The 15561-nt window shown below is 39.5% G+C and overlaps 1 protein-coding gene across 1 annotated transcript in view; it reads right to left on the bottom strand.

Annotated features, from left to right (window-relative positions):
- Positions 1-15561, bottom strand: part of LOC121522464 (receptor tyrosine-protein kinase erbB-4-like) — a 536924-nt gene that overhangs the window by 76348 nt on the left and 445015 nt on the right. The window contains exons 16-18 of the mRNA XM_041806890.1: positions 13414-13458; positions 8839-8971; positions 2977-3099 (exon numbers count right to left, since the gene is read on the bottom strand). Coding sequence (XP_041662824.1) covers positions 2977-3099; positions 8839-8971; positions 13414-13458 — 301 coding nt within the window. The remainder of the gene's footprint in view (positions 1-2976; positions 3100-8838; positions 8972-13413; positions 13459-15561) is intronic.

The raw sequence follows: 15561 nt of genomic DNA, 5'->3' as shown, positions 1-15561 counted from the left end.
TTTTTTGCATCCCTCCTAAACTTATAGGCAGTCCGCTAAAGAATGGTGCAGCTTTTTGCAAGTTATTTAGCCCCAAAAATGGCAAAAAGACTGCACCAGATTCACAGAGTACACGGAAAGGGGGGATCCACACTAACTGCGCACAAAATGCACACAAACTGCTCAGTGGAAATCACCTCCATGTCTCATTTACAGTGCTTAACAAATTTATTAGACCACCCTAACCCTAACCAAATTAAGGTTTATGCCACAGCTGCCCTGAATTAACAACACTGGTAATTACCAAAATCATTTTTTATGTTTCTGCAATGGTTAATACACCGATATGATGCTAGAGTTTTCACCCGCACTAGACCCTGGCAACACATCACTCTGACCCTCATCCACCTCCACTGGCTCCCTATCAAGTCCCGTATCAACTACAAAGTTCTCCTCCTCACATACAAATCTCTCCATGCTCTGGCTCCCCAATACCTTTCTGATCTCCTCCATCCATACACACCATCCTGCAACCTTCGATCTTCAGACACCGGCCTAGTTTCCATGCCCAAAACCAAACTCCGAACCTGTGGAGACAAAGCTTTCCTTGCTGCAGCTCCCACCCTCTGGAACACTCTTCCTGCAGACATCCGTAGCTCTCCATCTCTGGACATTTTCAAAAAACGTCTCAAGCACCACCTGTTCACCACAGCCTACAGTCTTCACTAAACCACCCCTTACACTCATCCTACCCCATAGTTTGTCCATGTCTATGAGTTCCTGTAAAGCGTCCTTGGGTTTCTTGAAAGACGCTATATAAATTCAAGATATTATATTATTATTATTATTATTATTATTATTATTATTATTATTATGTAGAAGCTCTTTAACCCAAATGATATTTTTAATGCTAAAACATAATTATTATTGTTATCCATGAATTTTCAAATTTACTGATTTACAAAAAAACCCTGAAAAAATAGTAAAGCACATTAATATTTCTTGATTGATATGTCAAATTATAATTATTTACTTGCATTCCTGAACAGAAAAAAAGAGTTTTAGTGGTTGAATGTTACATGTGATTCATTTCTGACTTCTCAGAGAAGTCCAGTGAGCCGGCTCAAATTTGGGTGAATTCAGTTTGAAATCCCTCATTCCTGTTCAAAATGGTAAAATGTGGATCACTCACTGAAAATGAAAGCGTCCGCATTTAAGCACTTCATGATGCTGGATGGTCTTTGAGACAAATATGACAGGTGGCCTAATAAATTTGTTAAGCACTGTACATGTATGTAAATGAAAAGTAGCAGGAAGAGTATTCAAAATACAGCATGAAATTGCTTCTCCGAAATTCAAATCAACCTCATTACAAATAGCATTTCATCTAAAAGGCCAGAGCTCACTGCCAATGACACTACAATGGTGCAATTTACCACCATATGAAAGCATGTGTTAAATATGCTCTGTCCCCGTTTTCTCCTCTTTCCACCTCAGTCAGTCCTTACTGTGAATCCCAAAATAAACTTTTATAAACATTAAAGTGCTATGAAACAGCTAGGAACTTGGCATAAGCCACTTTAGAGTAAAAATATGTTTAAGCCAAACATCTGACTATGCTGCCATGTGCCTCTCATCTCCTATCAGAAAGAAATACATGATTTGCAAAAAAGGGCATTCAAACAGAAAATGAGCTGAGTATTTGGTGAGTTTGAAATGTCATTGAAAATCAAATAAACTGTCTCATCAATAAAGTGTGCAGACAGGCTGTCGGCTTTACACTGTCCTTAGAGGAAATTTATCTGTCCATTACACCACGTTTGACAGTGAATTGTTCATGCTCCTGTACAGTGAAACGACCTTGCAGCAGCGCTTGAACAGTGCATGTTCGCCATTGATTTCTAGCACAAAATTAGTTTAAGATATTTAGTCCTGCTGTTTGAGAGAGCAGAGGCAGCATAGGCAGAATTTTCTCTCATATTATAATTGTTTTCTTGGATTATTCTTTTGAAAGAAAGGATTGTCCTCCATCTCATCCTCTCCATCAAATAAATATCTCTTTACTGCACTGTTCATTCAAATTATAAACGTGTGGTGTGAAGTTTGTAGTCTGTTTCAGTGTTGGCTGCTGTTAATTCACGTTAGTTACATGAATGCTTGCATGCCTGTCTGCACCTATAATGGAAAACTATTTTTTCATGGCTCAACTGGAAGTCAAAACTCCACAAGTCTTCTTTAAGGGTCTAAGCTTTTATGAAAGTGGAATATTATTGAAATATGTTTGACAAAAGAGCGGTGGGCTGCATTGTGACTGCTGACCTTCAATATTATCTGTGACCTCTGAGATGTGCCTGAAATAATATTACAATAAAATTAAACTGCTTCCGTTATTTTTATTCTATTCACAAGGACTATCTGATCTTTGCATCAGTTAACTGCCTCTCTACCCTGAGAGGCTTCAGTGGAGGACATTTCCTTTCTGATGCCTATGGCCACCAAGGAAAACTCCACAGGTCCACAGGCTCACCCATGGGACTTTGAAAGGACGATATATTCTTACATTCTGAGAAAACATTCCCCAGGGAAATGTACAAGAAGGTTTGAAGAAAAGACATCTGTGATCATGCTTCTATACCTCTGACCCAGAAATGTGCTGTAATGTGAATCAGTGGGGGATTTCAATGAGACTATCTATTCTTTCTAATTCCAGGACTGTCTGTCTTAACCTTTTCCCAACCAATCAGCAAACTGGTAGTGACCTCAGCTACTTCCTATTTCACTATCAGCCCAGAGGCCTCAGTGTCTGCTATTTCTTATTCTTTCCTTCCCATGCCTCCAGCCTTCCCTCTCATTTCCTGTCACTAATTATCCTGTAATCCATCTTTTCCACTTTTAAAGAATTCTCATCATGATCTCCAAATTGGAAGTGACTTGGTCAAGAAGCTTCTGTAATATATGGAGATGTTTTTTCTTCTTTAATTTTAGTCTATACTTTACCTTGTAAACAGTCCCGAAGGCACCAGAGCCGAGGATTTTGACTCGTTTGAGTTCTGTCTCTTTCAAGATGCGAAGCTGGGCTTGGTTGGGTGCTGTTCCACTGGGTGTCAAAGGCTCCACAAGCTGAAAACACACACAGTATCACAGAAGTTAATCAATGAATCAATGCAAACCAACCCCTGTATCAAAAGCTCCTACAATAAGATTACTTTATTACCCTGTAACCCGTCCTGTAGACACAGTGATCATTATCCTTTTCATTAACAGGTCAAGATATAAACATAAATATAAATTGTCCCCAAGTTGTCATTAAATCAAACCCAATACAAAAAATCAAACCCGATATAAAAAATATTTATGTGTTGTTCTAAATGTTCTAAACAGACTGTTACGTATTGAATTACATATCATAATATTGCTAATATCCAAATTGGCCAAGAGTTTACCTTGATTCTTGTGGTAAGAATAGCTACATCTAAAAAATGAAAGCTCATTTTAAGAAGGTCAGCTATGAGGAGTACAGATTCCTAAGTGGAGAAGTTTAAATGCTTTATCAGTCTTCATGTATTCCTCATTTTTTTTTTAACTTCCTGCCATTGTGTTCCTATGCTTTGTGGGATTGTGACCCTTCCTCATTGCTTTCACCTGCATCTTCTTACATTTTCTGATAACCCTGTGTGTATTTGGGCCCTGCTCACATGATGATTTCAGCTAGAATGCTAACCTTGAGTTACTTTCACTGCCTGTTGACATGCCAGTAGCATTTTGCCATCTGAAAATGCTAAGTTTTCAAAAAGGGTTCCAGAGTGCAAACTGTATTGACAGCACTGTCTAAATTGTTATATAAACTGACAATATGTAGTAACTTTTTGCACATGCGCATCATGGTTTCAGTAAGCAGTAATGCATAATACAATCCACACTCTTAATGCGTATTACTTTCATCTAAAAAACTAGCTACAGCTTATAAACCTAGCCAACTGATATACCAGAAAAAGTATATCTCTGACAGCCCCTCTCACAGACTGTCTTTGTAAGAAACTGTCTCTGTCAGAACTAAATACACTTTATGGTTAGGGTATGGGTTAAGGTAAGGGTTAGGATACTACAAGTTCAAATTAAAACATGACCTGCAAAACCTGTTTACAAAACCTTTAATGAAGCCGAGTAAACAGTCTGCTAACAGGGAAAAATCTTCTCTCTGAAAACATTCAATGCAGCAAACATAGTTTACTTAGCTCCATTAGCTGCATAAGCTATGTAGACACCAAAACTAAGCAGCTAACGTAGCTTAACCTCGCAAAGGTCTGTCATCAGTCAAAACCAGCTTGAAAGCTCCAATCCATAACGTTTGTGCCCACCTGAACACCGTTTGAACCAATCAGCATCATCTGAGGAGAACTAGGCAGTAGCTACGGGCGGGGTTTGGTTTATCCTAACTGTTAGCCATGGCTGCCTCCAGTGTGGAGATAAGCTTAGATGTATCTAAAACAAAGAGGCAGTTTTATCAGAACTGGACCACTTTTCTGTATGAATTTAAGAGTAAAAACAACGCTAAAAGCTTTTAATGATGGAGGAGCTGCACATGTGCACAACCTCATTTTGACTTGTTGCTCTGATTGGCCCATCATGATTGTGATGGACGGAATTTTTTAAAAGTCTTGCCAATCCCAAATACTTTACATGGGAGCTTTCCCAGATGAATGTGAAATATATTCATACAGTACATATATAAAAATGTCAATCTGGTGTTTCAGGTTGTCTACATAGCTGTTGCTAACGAAGCTAAAGCTAAACACAAAGCAGCTATATAAGCTACACAGCTATATAATCTCCATAGCTATGATAGCTTTAGCTACGGAAGCTTTTGATACACCTGCTAAAGCTCACATTGTTGAGCTACATTAGCTTATGTAGTAACAATGACATAGCTAGCACAGATATGCTAGCTTTTGCTAAAGCTAACTGAAGTAAAGCATGCCACCATTCTTCTAGTTACTTCCAAAATGGGATTAGACCTCTAACCTTTGTTGTTTTAATTATGAAATGCTGCTTAGTCTGCAGTGTTTGTGACGTGTTTTTTCAAATGTTACTGCCAGTTTGTTTATGAAAAAAGCTGAATTTAGAAAAAGAAAAAAGATATTGGAAATACATTGTACCTGCAAATTATGGCTGTACTATTCTGACAGAGACAGCATTTCACATGAACAGTCTGCAAGCAGATCCATCAGAGATGAGTGCAGCCAGACTGACTTGTAGATTGTTAGCAAGAGGACAGTTTGATCCATTTTCCCCTTGGGAAATTTTTCCCGGATTTTATGGTAGGCAGACAACAACATGCACAGCCATTGTTCTCAGTATGTGGGTGTTCAAACAAAGAACTTTTTTGAAAACACAAAGGAAAAAAAGTTTCATTTTCATTGAATCTTTTTGGTGTAAAAGTGGATTTACTCATAATGTATTTAGTGTTGTTCCCTTCTGTTTCACCTGGTTTTATCAAACCTTCAGCCTGCACTCTCTGTGATGTCTGGGGATGTTCCTAGAGGCTCTTCTGTGTTTTTGTCTTGTTGGACCTTATTGGTTTTCCTTCGGATTTTGTGTTTCCACCTCACGGGTAAGCCTTTCTTTATTCCTTTTTAACTCATGAATCATTGACTGAATTTTGGTTCATGCCGCTGTGAATATGTACTTAAAAGTGATAATATTTACCATCTTTAATTAAATTTGCAATAGCAGTTCATTTCCTATCCATGTTGCTGCCTAAGTGCAGCTTCATCCAATGCTTTATGTGCCTCATTGTTCAAATGGCATTATTTTTTGAAAGAAAAATTAAACCATGCAGTTACATTTCCATTTTACAAGTGATCAGAAGAGGGACATTGAAGTAGGAAATGGAAGAGGAGGGAAAAGACTAGGGGGAGGGAGATAATTGTACAGCCCGAGAAGGGGTTGACACTTTTGTTGTCTCATTACTGCTCAAGTGGAGGAATGAACAGATTTAATAGCATGAGTGGGGAAAAATCTCATAAGAGAGGACGAACAGGGGGAAGATGCGGAGGGGGCAGAGGAACTCTAGCAGAAACAACAACAATAAGACGGCGATGAAGAAACGAGCAGCAGAATTAGTCAGAGGATGCAAAAGCACAAGAGAGGGAGCAATATAAGGAAAATTAGGAAAAGAGTGGTGGATGAGAGGGGGAGCAGGGGGCAGGAGGGGTGTAAATCAGCCTGGCTGTGGCCGGCAGCTTCTGTCCCTCTGGCTCATGGTTACTGTTTGATTAAAAAGAAAATGGCCATTCTTCATTTAAATGGAATAACAAATCAGCTTCTGTGGGGTGTTAAACAAGGGTGTGTGTGTGGGGGGGATGCATAAACACAGAAACACAAACGAGGCAATACAGATGTCTTAGGGAGATCCATCAATGCACACACAGAAACACTATTGGATGCTATTCTATTCTGCAGGGAGCTATCCAGGGTGCTGAAAGCGTTCAGGCTGTGCCACAGGCTCAGTGGAGCACACTGGAGCTGTTCACTGACTCACTGTAGAAGACAGTGCTGAAACCATACCAGGAACGTCTAGTTCTGCAAAGCGTTTCCTTTTTAAATACTATTTTCTTTTGTTAAAAGAAAATTCCACCTGGTAAAAGCATTTTCAATTGTGCAGATTCCCTTGAGGCACAAGATGCATTTATCAGTCTTAATCTATTGTTAAAGGATATCATATTGTTGACGCTTTACATATGGCAAGATACTTTGATTATGAATAGGATTTTCTTGTAACCAGGAATTTAAACCCTAAAAATAATTGAATGTAAAGAGTTTACATGAAAGCTGTATATGAAAGAAGTACAAATGCAGCAAGAGGCCATATTGCATCAGTGCTATTTTGTCATTATCTTGTAAAAGCTATCAGCTGACACACTTGACTGATACTTGTGATAGAGAGTGCAGTGAAACAGGACCTTATTCTCACAATGCACACTCAAAGTGCATTAGATGATGTACTCTTCTTGTTTTAACCTGAAGGAAAAGTGCTTTCTGCTCTCCTAATGGTATGGTCCCTTACCTCTCTCTGACAGAAGTGTCCTCTACAGTACAGTATGGTGGTAAAGTCAACACCTGAGTCCCTGAATTTCTGACACTTTCTCCTCCTTCATAGTCACCAGCTGGGGACATGGAGGCTCGTTCAGTTTTCCACTCAATCAGTCTGTTTTTTTCTCTTATTTTGTACAGTATGTCCCTGTGGATGCGCTATAAACAAGAAAGACACTCACACTGCTGCACAGCAAACACATTCAGATATACAGGTGAACTCAAATAAGAAAAGAATGAGAAAACCGCGCAGATGCACTTTCTTGATTTTCATCTTGTATTACTTGAGGGGTGTTTTCACTCCTATACCTCATTTCCTTTGCTATGATTCAGATGATAACAGTAACTTCTAAATGAACAACATTTAACAAAGTGTACCCTTTAGTGTCCTCTAAAAAGGAAAAAATATAACTTTCCACCTTCATGGCTCTTTAAATGGATTTGATGAAGTGCCATTTTTGGGGCCCTCTAAAAGGGGAAAAAATAAGACGTGCCATCTTTGGTGCCATCTAAATGGACAAAATTTGATATAGTCACCTCCTTTTTGTGCCCTCTTAATAGCCAAACATGATAAAGTGCCCTCTTTGGTGCCCTGTTCGAAGACAAAACTAAACAAAGCACCCTATAGTCTACTCTTAAATGGATAAAGTTTGACAAATTGAATTATTTGGTGTTCTCTAAATGGACAACATTTTATGAAGTCGCTTCTTTGGTGCGCTCTTAAAGGGATAAATATGATTTGCCATTTTTGGGGCCCTTCAAAAAGACAAAAGTTGATGAAGTGACTTCTTTGGTGCCCTCTAAAGGGAAAAACAGATGGGCAATCTGGTGTTCCCTAAATGGACAAAATACAGTATGTGCCCAGTTTGGCACATGTCCAATAGCAGAGAATAAATAAAAATAAAACTGCCATCAACTTCTTAGGTTTATTTTCACTTTCATCCCCCCGACAGGTGCCAGAGGACCTCATTGGAGGCACAGTGTGAGAGAACATGAAGCAGAAAAAAAAGATTTTCTTTGCTAACTTTAGCAATGAGTGAGACAAAATGGAAAGATCTACTATACACTATTTTCATGCTAATGACCTTTTGTAGCCTTTTGACAGTAAGCAATAATAATACTACTGCTTTTACTGCTACTGATGTATGCGATAGGTCAGACTGTTACTTACTCTGGTTGGCGGGTTGATTGCATGCTCACAGGAAACAAACTGGTCAAGGGTTCAAATTGAACAGAGCCTGGCCTCTTCTCTGCAGTCTTGGCTTGCTTGTTTTGTTTCACACAAGAGAGTGACTGCTGAGTTCACATACATCCAAATGAACAAGGCCAGCAGGGAATGCCTTCTTGCAGTAGAATAACTTCTCTAAACAATCCAAGTATAAAAACACCCCTGGATATTTTGAAATAGCCACACTTACAGGATTTATCTATAAATCTTTTGCAATTTTGAAAATCCATTTCACTTACTCGCTTAAAAAATACCCACCTTTCCACCTCCACATTTAATGTCAGTCTTTCTGATACAGTAGCCCCCAGGCTATGGTTAAAACATAAGGACAATATAGCACAGTATAGGAGGTTTATATTGTATCACTGCAGCTATATTTCTTAGGGAGAGGAGGCACTGGGTTAACTTTGGACTTGGCAAAAAGAAAGAAGTTTCCCTTTATAATGTCACCAATGATTCTCAGTTGTGCCTAGCCTTATGACATTATCACACAGAGCTGCAGGCAGCAAATTCTCTTTTTCATCCACTGCCCTGCTTACCTCTGTCTCCAAGAAGCGGCGCAGGGCTCTCTTCTTCTTAATGTTCTTCCGTCGCACAGACACTGCTACGCTCAGCACCATGATCACCACCATGAAGAGGCCACCGATCACCCCTGCTGCGATCAGAGGAGTTCTGACGACAAGAGAGGAGGGAGGAGAGAAGGGAAATGAGTAGATGATGAAGACAGAAGAGGTTGTGGGGAATAAGAAAGCATGACACATTATCAGCACAAGGACAGAAATGGAAAACTGCAAAGGGGAGGCTTGTTGCTGTCGTGTTCATATGCAAAAACATAAAAAAAAAAACAAGCTAGCAAATATACAAAGACACAAAAGCATGTCTTTAAAGAACAAGCTTTTGTTGGGGATCCTTAAAAAGCCTTTTCACCTCTAGTTTCTTCTGTTTTTGCACTGTGCTTCCTCTGCCTACAAATATCCCTCTGTGCCCTCTCATTAAAACTGAGGCTGAGATCAAAAACATGGAAATAACCATCAAAGCGGGTTCTCAGAAACACACCAGTGCTGTCATTGGAAATCAAGTCTCTCAATAATTTCCCTGATATGCCCCCCTCCAAACTGTCCACAGAGCTGCTGCATAAATGAGCTGGAAGAGTTGGCTTTAGCAGCCCACTCCCCCCTGTTTGGCTGCAATAAAAGACCTTAATTTGGTCAGAGCACACAGAGACTCTGCCCTAAATCAGGTTGTGATTCAGCACTGTAAATCCCGGGCCGCAAAGATCCACCCCATTAAATGTTATCACAGTTAGCTGGCTTCATGGGAAGTGAAGAACTCTGTATCTCCCCCACATCTCTCTTTCTGATTGCACTGGGTGAAATGCACTACTTTGGGGACATATAATGTGTGATGGTAAAGAGCTGGCTGGAATTAGAACCCCAACCAATAAATAACCTGGATGGATAAGTTGGCCAATGTTTGCTCTCTGCAGGTATGTGCATAGGTGTGGACCACAAAAACATGGTACATTACCATAACATGGCCGATCTTAAACAGCAATACAACATAAACAGTGACATAGAGAACTGCTACTGGAAGCTGCTGTTCTGTTACTGTATCTCCATCAAGTTTTATGCTGCTTACTTGTGATGGACCACAGCTATTCTCTGGCATTAGTGATGACATCAGTCACCCTAGCTCACCCATGTAACGTTACGGCCCCACAAGGCATTTCAATGTTGAGTGGAGACCAAATGTGCAGCTCAATAGGCAGCCTCTCTGGCTTAGTTTTGAATTGAGGATTTTTTTGTGTCATGGATGAATTTCAGGTAAAGAGGGAGAAAAACTGTTGAAAGTGCTGTGATGGCTCTAACCATATTGTGTTGTGCCTTTATACTTGTTATTTTGTCTTTCTGTTGTCCAGTTTTGGCTTCGCCGGGTGGCAGTGTGATTGTTGGTGGCAAGGAGGAAAGACTAACTTAGGATTACAAATGGATTGCACCTGGTGGAGGGTCATAAAAGCAGGCTTCCACAGCTTGTTCTTTCTCTTTCCCTGGACAGCCAATGTTCTGCCTGCTGCTGTCTTGGTCTATTGTTGCTTTATTTTGAATAAACCAAATTTAAACACAAGTTTGATATGTTGTCCTTCACCTTCATGTTGTGGCTCAGTGAGCTAATTATAACAGTGGTCCTCCTGGTTTGGACTGACAGTGATCCTAGAATGCATTGCGTTAATTGGGCAGGCAACTTATAACAGCTTTATCCTTTTGTAACATTCATTAATGAGACAAAAGTTTGGTTTACTGTTTGGGAATTCACTGTATATGTAGTGCTGTTTCACTGACTACAATGTTAACGTGACTACCTAGGCCAATACTGCTATGTTAGCTTTAACTTATGCAACGTGACCTTTAGCAAGCATAGCTAAAGCCAATGAAGCTAAGTTACCAATGTAAGTAACGTATTGTAGATACATAGCTAGAAAAGCTATGTCAGCTTAAGAAAAAGTAGCATAACCTAACATGGTTTTGTTAGCTTTAGCTGTAGCTACAATAGCTATTTTACATGAATAAAATATGGGTGTAAGAGAATCTCAAAATGTTAAAAGCTGTACAGTCTTCAGCTACATTACCTATGTAACTTCTGTAGCTACTGAAGTGTTTTTCGCTTTAGCCTTTGCGACATAAGTTGTGTTAGAGTGCTCTTATGCAGGACAGGCTTGTTTCCTGCAGGCAGACTGTTTAGTTGGCATTGCTAAACATTTTATAAATAGGTTTGGCAGGTCAGGTTTATGAATTTTAAATTTGGTATCATAGCCCTTACCTTAGCCCTAACTGGAAGTTTGATCAAATTTTATTTCAAAATTTTGAGTATGTATTTCCATCCTGACAGATGTTCACAGTAGTGGTCTGCAGCCAGACAGTTTTGACTTTTTTTGTTAGATGTTTAGTACACTACAGGCTGTTATACCATAAGCTGTTCTATACAAAACACTATGAAACTGTAACCTGTGACTTTCACCACTGTTAATTCTAAAGAAACATTACATATGCAGAGAGGACATTTTTATTTTATTCTTGTTTAACTTGTAGTAGACCATGAGCCCAAAGCCAAGGTAAAAATGAGCCATGATCTCTGTGGCTAAACACCCCTAATCTTAACATCAATTCTTAAAAGAGACTGAAGTCAAATTCTCTATGGGTTTGTTGTTCTCAACTCTTTGTTAACACTGATAGGATGGTGCTTTCTTTACCTATGATTTGCTCGGAGGCTCAAACATGTTTCAGGCTTTTTCTCTTTTTTTCCAATTTGAACCCCCTTCATTGTATTTGAACCCCTTGCTTTTTTTGCCAGCTGTATCCCTGCCACCACTTGAAGCAACAGACTTTCAATACCAAAGCAAAGTATGGCAACAATACCTTAAAGAAAAAAGAAGTGAATTAACTTTGGGCTGCATATCTGAAAAGAGTCCTACAATTGGCTTCTTTTGGAACACTGGCAGAAGTCAGAAGGATGGGCTGCAGACTGAGAGATAATGGAGGGATGACCAAAGAAAAGCTTTGTTGAGTGTGGCAGACCAGTGTTAAAGTGCGACATCTCCTGGACACCTGCTCTGAAAGTTGCATTTTCTACCTTTAAGCCGTGTTTAAAGCCATTTAGATGTCATATAAAGGATGTTATGGCCTTATTGCTACAGAGCAAGAAGGAGAAATCCTTACATTTTAAAGCAAATACTTAAAGCTCAATGGCCTAAAACCAATCCCATATGTCTTCTCTGTGTGTTTGGCCACTATAAACACCCTGATATCAGCCATCAAGGAAGGCTACTGCCAATGTGACACATGACCAAATGTCATTTGGTCTATAAAATGACTAATTCAATCTGCACGCTTCATATAAGTCTTCTTTCCAGCTGACATTAGCAAGTCCCCTGAGTGATCATATGAAACCCTGATATTCTATAAATGAACTCAAGACATGCAGTTCTAAAGATCGCACAGCCAGCGCCTGTTGTCCATGGTCAATGATGCATGTGAGCACATTTCATGGCATCTTTCTCCACCATTACCTCAGAATCTGAATATGGGGGCACAAATAGCCAATCAGGTGGGGATATAGGACAGCTCTGGTTTTGAATCAACCATTTAACACATTAAAACATGTAAGATCACTTGCAAGTGTTATGAGTAAGAACAAGAGTGATCAACCAAGCTTCAATACTTAAAAAAAACACATTTACACCAGGTTAAAAGATGAGATTAATCTTGTGTAACTTGTAAGCCGGCGCTCAGTGCCTCCAACAGCTGGCAGATCTACAAGATTTTGCAGCACTATCTAGGGTTAGCTAGGTGCCCATGCAGTATCCTTGCCTGCTTCCTATCTTAGATCTGATAGGAGCTGATCTCTTCACCAGGTCAGCAGATAGCCAGAATTGCCTGTAAGCTACACTTCCTCTTCATACTGTTGGTAGCATCCCAGAATTTCAGATTTGGAAGGTATTCTTAGATGAGTATTAGTCATCTGAAATCATATGTGTGGCATCCGTAAAAGTTTATATTGATCAATAAATACCAGCTTTTTTGTTGCACTTTGTGTCAAACAGGCATTGATTCAGCCTCCTACTCCACTGCTAGATTGTCAAATGTGTTCTCATTGTTTCACTAATTAAAAATGAAGTTAAACATCGTCTTTGACTGTTTCACATTCCTCACTGTCATTTTGTCTATCAGTGTTGTCTTTTTTCTCTGTAAAATCATCCAACAAACAACCCTCACCAATTCTCAGCGCCACTTGATGCCAGTCTGTCTCTGTTATGATCTTGAATCCATTTGCTGTGAAGTGTTAGTTGCATTTTATTCCCCTTCTTCTTCCCCCTCAGGCCACAGAACAAAAGCTAAAGCTCTATCAATTTATCAAGAACTGGGCAAACTGCTTGGTGCACATACACACATGCACAAACAAACAACATGCACAGGGAGGCATTGTGGACACTTGCAGGGATTTGGGCCTTAGAGCGATCCATTAATCAGAGACTTTGTGTAGTTTGATCCTTTTGTGTGTGAGCATGGTGTGTGCAACTATGCTTTAGAATAGAAGCAATCCATATGACGAATTTCTACCTGTCCATCCATCCAATACAGTCCTGCAATCTTGGTCCGATGCATCTGTGTGAAGAAATACAGGAAAGCAAAAATTGAGCAATCATATGTCATAATTCAGATAAATGTGTTGAGAGAACCTGCAATTATAGACAATCAATTAGCAACTAATGCTTAGAATATAAAACAGAGCTTACTTTGTGTGTCTTGAACATAAAAAATACTTTTTAAACCCTTTTACATAAGATTTGGGTATGTAAAGAGTGTGGGAGTGGGTTACATAAATGGGTGATTCTTATCTACACTACACCTACACTTGTACTATAGGCGACACATTCTGCTCTTTCATGTAATAGAAGGTAGAAGAAACATGACACCCACAATAGTACATTACAAGTCTCCAAAATAAATTCACCCAGTAGCTTTTTTCAACTTTCCTCCTTTGATAACGCAGCCCATGTTGAAATTTGAACTTCAGCAAGACTCTGAAAGGTCAGTCAAGCTGACTAACGTAACATTTACAGATTTGCTGTATTCCTTCATATTTATGGAAGCCTTCATATTTTACCTACCAAGACACATGTTTCAAAATAAGGGAGGGTGGAGGCTCAAGAGGGGAAAATCGACACTAGAAAATCCAAATCTGAAATTATGATATTTTTCTCTCTGCAATATAAATAGAGAAAAAACAGGCACAGGCTGGGGGTCAACAAGTAGAGCATGATGTTTCTATAAACCCTTCTACAAATAAACGTGTGGCCTACTGTTTTACTTACATTTCAAACCATTTGAAACAATGTGCACAGTTAGCATGAAAAGCCAAGTGATTTTAAATTTTTATTAAATAGAAGCTCATTGTCTTGAGTACAAACACTGTATGTGCTGTTATAGTAGCTGCTGAAAGAAAACAACCAGCAGCAAAATGACCAATCTACCGATCTTAACTACATATCATCTTCATTAGGTGTCATGATGGTGTATTTCACATGTGTCTCCTACAGCCTTGGCTCTCAACTGGTAGGTCAGGACCCAGAAGTGGTGTTGGGAAACCGTTTAGTGGGTCATGGATATATGACTGGAAAAAAACTATGTGACTTAAAGTCTATGATGTGCTTTGATTTTGAAGGATATGTCTCCATTGCTTTGTCCTGTCACATCTGAAGTTCCATCTCAAGTCTAAACTTCCCCATTTTTAACATTTATTTATGACTGAATAATTGAAGAAATTTGAGCGGTGATTTGTCATTTAAGAGGTGGAGCTGGGTCCTGAAACTAGTCCAGCTGAGAACTAGTAGCCTACTGTCCAACAGTGTTGGGGATCATATGATGCCGAGTAATCTGTTAGAGTACTCAGATTAGTTTTTTTTTTTATTGTAAAGACTAACTTAACCTGATTGACAAAAGCTTCATAGGCCACCTAAGCTACAAAGGTAAAGTAGCTCTTTAGCTGATGAAGCTTTAGCTAAAAATGCTTTATTAACTTCAGCTTTAGCTATGCTAGCATTAGCTTCATTAGCTACGTAGCTACTTTACCTACGTAGCTAATGTCAGAGAGATACTGAGGGGCAAGAACATGAATGGATTTGCAAGTAAGAAATGAGGATGATTTTGTATTTGATTCAGAACTTAACTTAGACAGTGGAGGGGGAAGAGGGTAGGGGTCATGTGATGCCAAAGCCAAAGTCATGAGTGAGAACCTTGGCAGCAGCATTTGGATGTACTGGAGCCTGTCTAGGGCTTTGTTGGGCACCGGCGACAAAACTACGCAATAGTAATCCAAACAGGACGTGATGAACGCATGGATGAGGGTTTCAGCCACAGAGTCTCAGAGTGATGGTCTGAGTCTGGAGATATATTTGAGGTGGAAAATTACAGTTTTGCTCTCAGAGTTGATGTAGAACAGGGTGGAGTCCAGGATTAGGCCCAGGTTTCGGACCTCGGAGGAGGAGGGAAGGGACTATTGTCCACATTTTCCACATAGCTCACAGCATACACAGCATACATTGGAGATCTCTAACCGTCCTGAGAAGTGCTTTGTGGGCCACAACCATGAGGTCTGTTTTGTAGTGCAGAGAAGCTAAAGCAAGCCACTGCTTATGAAACCACTAATCAAATGGATCTATACATCATTTAGTCCTGAATTAGACCTTTGACCTTTTTCTTTTCTGT

The sequence above is a fragment of the Cheilinus undulatus genome, linkage group 15, assembly GCF_018320785.1.
Source record: "Cheilinus undulatus linkage group 15, ASM1832078v1, whole genome shotgun sequence".
In the NCBI taxonomy this organism is placed as follows: domain Eukaryota; kingdom Metazoa; phylum Chordata; class Actinopteri; order Labriformes; family Labridae; genus Cheilinus; species Cheilinus undulatus.
This window is presented reverse-complemented; position numbering and strand designations above follow the sequence as displayed.